This window comes from Leptonychotes weddellii, chromosome 6 (assembly GCF_054177405.1).
Source record: "Leptonychotes weddellii isolate Sample4059 chromosome 6, ASM5417740v2, whole genome shotgun sequence".
Taxonomy (NCBI): domain Eukaryota; kingdom Metazoa; phylum Chordata; class Mammalia; order Carnivora; family Phocidae; genus Leptonychotes; species Leptonychotes weddellii.
This window is the reverse complement of record NC_138374.1, coordinates 114105887-114111836: the sequence shown is the minus strand read 5'-3', so window position 1 is coordinate 114111836 and position 5950 is coordinate 114105887. Positions and strand designations below refer to the sequence as shown.

The window sequence follows — 5950 nt, the reverse complement described above, 5'->3', positions numbered from 1 at the left end:
CTTAACGATTAAACTTCATGATACATATGTATAGTAAAAAACATAGCATAAATAGTATTATTATTCATTTATCCATGGTTTCAGGCATCCCCTGGGGGCCTTGGAACATAAGCCCCCTGGATAAGGGGGAAGTACTGTGTCATCAAAAATAGTTTGGACATTCACGGAAGTTGATAGTTCCTCATTCTCCTCTGAACCACTAAAATAAGTATGCCAAAATCAACTAGAAGCACAATTACTAAACTGAACACTCAGCACCCGCGAGCTGGTGAAAAGTCAGCAGAAGAGAAAGAGGGGAAATGATGACTACTGGGACTTCCCATACGATCCTTTGCAATTTCCCTCACAACGTCCAACTCCTAGTGACCACAAGTTCCTTCCACTGCATTGTCCTGCACTGCAAGAAGTAGAGGAGAACCACCTCAAGGGTGATGATAGGCCCCATTATGATGCAGAGAACGCTGAGGTCAGTGGATCGCAGGGCTCAGAGGATTCTCCCCACAGCCATGGTCCGGGGGAAAAGGCCGTTGTGGACAGTGGACGTGAAGAAATTTGAAGCCCCCTTGGGCTTTATCGAAGCGAGAGGGTTCCTGAATACCCGGCAGGTAAAACATACCTCCCGCAACCAGCTCCTTAGTTTGGAAATGTGGAATCCGGTCAATCTGCCGGATCTCGGGAGACTGGGGCAGAATCTGATCTCAGCCAATCACGCGGCAAGAGAACTGTACACCCCGCCCCTCCCTGCCGGACCCCACCCTGCCCCACCTTTTCTCTCTGCCTTTCTCTAAGTGGGCGGCAGCCCGGCACCCAGGTACCTGAAGGTCACGTGATGCCTCCTCCCCACGTGATGCAGCCCGGTGCAGGGAGGAGGGCGGGCCTCGCGTTGCATTACGTCATCACGTCGCGCGGCCGCGGAGGCGAGATCCTGGAAGACCACGGTGACGGCTCCCGAGCCTTCGGGTCGGGGCGGCGGCGGCGGCGCTTAGGCTCCTCCTGAGCCGCCTGCTGGCCCCGCGCCCCACCCAATTCCCACGGGCGGGGAACAGGCCCGGCGTGGCTGAGTGGGCCCGCGAGCGGAGGTGAGTCGCAGGAGGCGGTGGCGGGCAGCTCTGCTCTTCCCTTCCTAGCTCCCGGTTCCCGGTTACGGCCCTTCCCCCATCCATCGACTCCCTCCGGGGTGGAACGCCGAGACGCCGGTGAGCGGAGGGAGGCTTGCGGGGCCGGGGGCGCTCCTGGTCTGGAGCGCGCCCTCCTCTCATCCCCTCCCTGACCGCGCCCCTCCAGGATCTCCACCTGGAGCTGCCCGCGCTGTTCCCGGTGTTGTCAGGAGGGGAGACTGTCTTTCCTTCTCCCACCTGGAATTTAGTCTTTCTAGAATTTGACACCTTTCCGCTCTCGCCCCCTCCCCGAATCTTCCGTGGTGGAACCCCTCTATTCAGATGTTAACGGAAGTTCCAAAAATGTGAGAGTGAAAGATAGGGCTGAGATTTTGCTTGATGAGGCAGGAGTCCCCAAGGAGGAAGACTACACTGAATTAAGGTTACAGTCGGTTTTGACACTGAAACTGTAAAACCCAGTCCTGGGCTGAGCCCTGTGGTAACTCCTCAAAAAATCTTCACAGTAAATGGGCATCTGTTCAGACTTTTCTTACATCTTCAGAATTGGAAGTGAAGAGACTTAAGGAAGATCTTTTTGAAAAACGTCATATGCTTTGGTGAATCACCTCCTATTCTGTAAAATGGATGTTGGGTTGTTGGAGAGATTATATCTAGAGTGCTTATAAAAGAATAATGCTAACTGTATATAGAAGTAGATGAGAATTTAGGATCTTGTTCGTGCTATTCAAAAATTACGGTTGTGAGTTGTGGACTCTTGAAGATCACTGTTTGATTTTTTTCCCCCTTAGATTATTTCAGAAGATTATAGATTCCAAATAAGACTTTCTTAATAACCATCCCATTTCATTCCCCAGAAATTGTCCTTGAAACAAAAAAAGAAAAAAAAAGGCACTAAAGCCTGTCAATAATCAAGAGAGTAAAAAAGTACATTGGGTTTTTTTAATATGTAATGTATTACTGAGTTTTTTTAATTGATACATACAAGTGAACTTTGCAAGTGATTGGCTATGGCAGTAAAATCAGTAGTGGAATTTTAATAGGTTTCTATCCTAATAATTAGGCTCTTGGTTTCAGTGTAGAGGAATTACTACTGGATGTTTACTACTAATGTAGAGTAGGAATACCCTTCCGTAGAAGAGCTTCAATAACTTAATCACGTGAAAGTCCATAGGCAAGCTTGCAGTGTTTGCATTATTCAGGGTAGGTATTGGGTCCTCATTTGAAATGTCATTTTTAAGAAGAAATCCAGAGATATTTGGAAGTCATAATAATTCTTTGCTTACTTCTTTAGAAAAAAGTTCATTTTCACTGCCTCTGGCCTTTATTGCTCTAAGTTGAATACACAATTTTTCTTTTCTTACATTTGATTTCTAAACATTTAAGGTACACCTGCTAGGATAAGAAAAAACATATAAAACAGAATCCTATCCTCTAAATACCTACTTAATCTATTTATGGATATTAAGTAATAGTGATATCACACCTTTAGGAAATTTTATCTTTTCATTTTATCATTTGAGACTGACAGCATTGTGAAGATATGCAAGGTATGTGTGGTTTTTTTTCTATTTACAGTACAGTTGAGTATTGATTATAATAAATGTCAAGTGGCAGGGGAATTCGATATTGGAATTTGGAGGAAGAAGAGATTGTTTTTACTTGGGTTTGTGGTTAGATTGTTGTGGTAAGACCAGTAATAGGAGTACTCTCTACTTGTGTTTGGGTCTGAGGAAGCCTCCTTATTTGTATAGGTAATTGAATATGTTTAATTTTCCTCATCCTTCAAGTGTGCTCTGGGTTTTTTTCTCTTGTACTTGCAGAATCCAAGGACCCCTTTCATTCTTTCTCCATATTGCTTGATGGGAGGCATTATGGCCCCCAAAGACATAATGACAAATACTCACGCTAAATCCATCCTCAATTCGATGAACTCTCTCCGGAAGAGCAATACCCTCTGTGATGTGACTTTGAGAGTAGAGCAGAAAGACTTCCCTGCCCATCGGATTGTGCTAGCTGCCTGTAGCGATTACTTCTGCGCCATGTTCACTAGTGAGGTAAGTGGTAAGTTAATGCCTCACAAATGAAATTCACACTTGTAACCTTGTAGTTGTCTCATTTCATTGAATAAAATAGTAAAAGTTTGATATAATGGTGAATTTCTGTAGTATGGTGGTTCAGTGGACAGACTCTGGTCAAAATCTGCCTTTAGACTATGTCTTAGTTTCCTCATTTCTAAATTAGGGGTACTAGCAATTGCAGTCACATACGGTTATTGTGACAATTATTTGAGAAAATCACATATGAAGTGTTTAGAACAGTGTCTGGCATGTGGTAAAACACAAATGTCAGCTACTGGATTTTACTTACTTTTAAAATTTGTTTTCCTGGGTTTTTTTTTCCTTCTAAAGTCTAAGATTTTAAAGTGAATTCTAGGAAGATAAGGGGGAGGGAGGGAAAGAAGAGTAGGATTCAGTCCTCATCCAACTCCACCTAATAATATATGAAGAAAATCAACATTCATTCTGCCAATGTAGATTTAGAGTAATTTCATATGAGAAGAGGAGGACTTAATAAATGACTTCATGACTGTATAGGTATATGGAGTATAACTTGGAGAAAGATGCTGACTGTGGAGTATAAGCAGTTAAAGGGACTAAGGAAAAGGTTGATTCGACAAGAAAAAAGGTGCTTATAGGTATTAAGAAAGACTGCTTCAGGGGCGCCTGGGTGGCTCAGTCATTAAGCGTCTGCCTTCAGCTTAGGTCGTGATCCCAGGGTCCTGGGATTGAGCCCTGCATTGGGCTCCCTGCTCGGCGAGAAGCCTGTTTCTCCCTCTCCCACTGCTTGTGTTCCCTCTCTCACTGTCTCTCTCTCTGTCAAAAAAAAAAAAAAGAAAGAAAGACTGCTTGGGTGCCTGGGTGGCTCAGTTGGCTAGGCGTCTGCCTTCGGCTCAGGTCATGATCCCGGGGTCCTGGGATCGAGCCCCGCATCAGGCTCCCTGCTCAGCGGGGAGCCTGCTTCTCCCTCTGCCTCTGCCCTACCTCTCCCTGTGCGGCTCTCTCTCCCCCTCTCTCTTTCTCTGTCAAATAAGTAAAATCTTTTAAAAAGAGAGAGAAGAATGAAAGAGACTGCTTTAGGGGCACCTGGGTGGCTCAGCTGGTTGTGTCCAACTCTTGGTTTCAGCTCAGGTTGTGATATCATGGGTGTGAGATAGAGTCTGCCTCCCCTCCAGCTCCCCTCCACTCAGCTGGGAGTCTGCTTGAAGAATCTCTCCCTCTGCCCCTCCCCTCCTCAAATAAATAAATCTTTAAAAAAAAGACTGCTTTAGTAATTGGCAGAATACTTAAAATGAAGAGTAGGGCTGTTGAATATATTGTGAAGTGCTCTTAGAAAGCCAGACAGCAGAGAGCACTGCAGCTTTTTTATTTTTCAAAAATCTCAAGTCTGATTTTTAAATTTTAAATCAATTATCTTGAATTTTTTTTAAAGATTTACTTATTTTAGAGTGAAAGAGAGAGTGCAAGAGCAGGGTGCAGGGGGCGGGTAAAGGCAGAGGGAGAAGGGAAGCCTGAGCGTGGAGCCTGTCGCAGGGCTCGATCTCACAACCCTGAGATCATGACCTGAGCCAAAATCAAGAAATCAGGAGTTGGATGCTTAACCTACGAGCCACCCAGGCTCTTGAATTTTTTTAAGCTTGAGTGAGAGTACACCAATGTGTATTATATCATGTATCTCTGCTTATACATATGCCTGAAATATCTCATTATGTTAACATTATTTTTGAAAAACGCTATTTTCAAAAAAAATTTTTTAAGAGAACACACGAGCAGGGATCGGGGAGGGGGCAGAGGGATGGAGAGAGAGAATCTTAAGCAGGCTACATGTCTAGCGGGGAGCCCGATGCAGGGCTCAATCTCACAACCCTGAGATCATGACCTGAGCCGAAATCAACAGTCGTAGGCTTAACTAACTGACTCACCCAGGCACTCATTTAAAAATTAAAAAGTGGGGGGGTTACCTGGGTGGCTCAGTCGGTTAAGTGTCTGCCTTAGGCTCAGGTCATGATCCCCGGGTCCTGGGATCGAGCCCCACGTCGGGCTCCCTGCTCTGAGGGGAGTCTGCTTCTCCCTCTCCCCGCTGCTCATGCGTGCGCTCTCTCTCAATAAAATCTTAAAAAAATTTTTTTTTTTAACCATCAGTATTTAGTTAATCTCATCACCTTAGTGAAGATTTTGCCATTGGATCTGAATAGGAGAGTGATGGCTATATGTCATTCACCGTAGGGTTAGATGTTACCATCTCATTTTACAAATGAAGAAATAAGGTCTCAGATATTAAATGACTTGCCTTAGGTCACATGGCTTATAAATGCTAGAGATGGGATTTATTCCTAAATTTTCTGACTCTAAACCTAAACAATATATGCCATATTTGAAAAGCTGTGAATATATGCTATATTGCTTTATACAAATCTTACTTGCTTTATACAAATTTTTTTTTTTTTTTTTTAAGATTTTATTTATTTGTGAGAGAGAGAATGAGAGACAGAGAGCATGAGAGGGAAGAGGGTCAGAAGGAGAAACAGACTCCCTGCTGAGCAGGGAGCCCGATGCGGGACTCGATCCTGGGACTCCAGGATCATGACCTGAGCCGAAGGCAGTTGCTTAACCAACTGAGCCACCCAGGCGCCCCGCTTTATACAAACTTTTTTTTTTTTTTAGGTATTTTTTTTATTCTTATGTTAATCCCCATACATTACATCATTAGTTTTAGATGAAGTGTTCCATGATTCATTGTTTGTGCATAACACCCAGTGCTCCATGCAGAATGTG

At 44.2% G+C, this 5950-nt stretch overlaps 1 protein-coding gene across 2 annotated transcripts in view; it reads left to right on the top strand.

The window, feature by feature from the left end:
- Positions 1–891: 891 nt before the first annotated feature.
- Positions 892–5950, top strand: part of KLHL12 (kelch like family member 12) — a 31721-nt gene continuing 26662 nt past the window's right edge. Inside the window, exons 1-2 of one of the 2 annotated variants that reach the window (XM_031038911.2) lie at positions 892–1079; positions 2939–3172. In XM_031038911.2, coding sequence (XP_030894771.1) covers positions 2978–3172 — 195 coding nt within the window. In that variant the 5' untranslated portion in view covers positions 892–1079; positions 2939–2977. The remainder of the gene's footprint in view (positions 1080–2938; positions 3173–5950) is intronic. The other variant, XM_006743057.3, reaches the window with a different exon arrangement.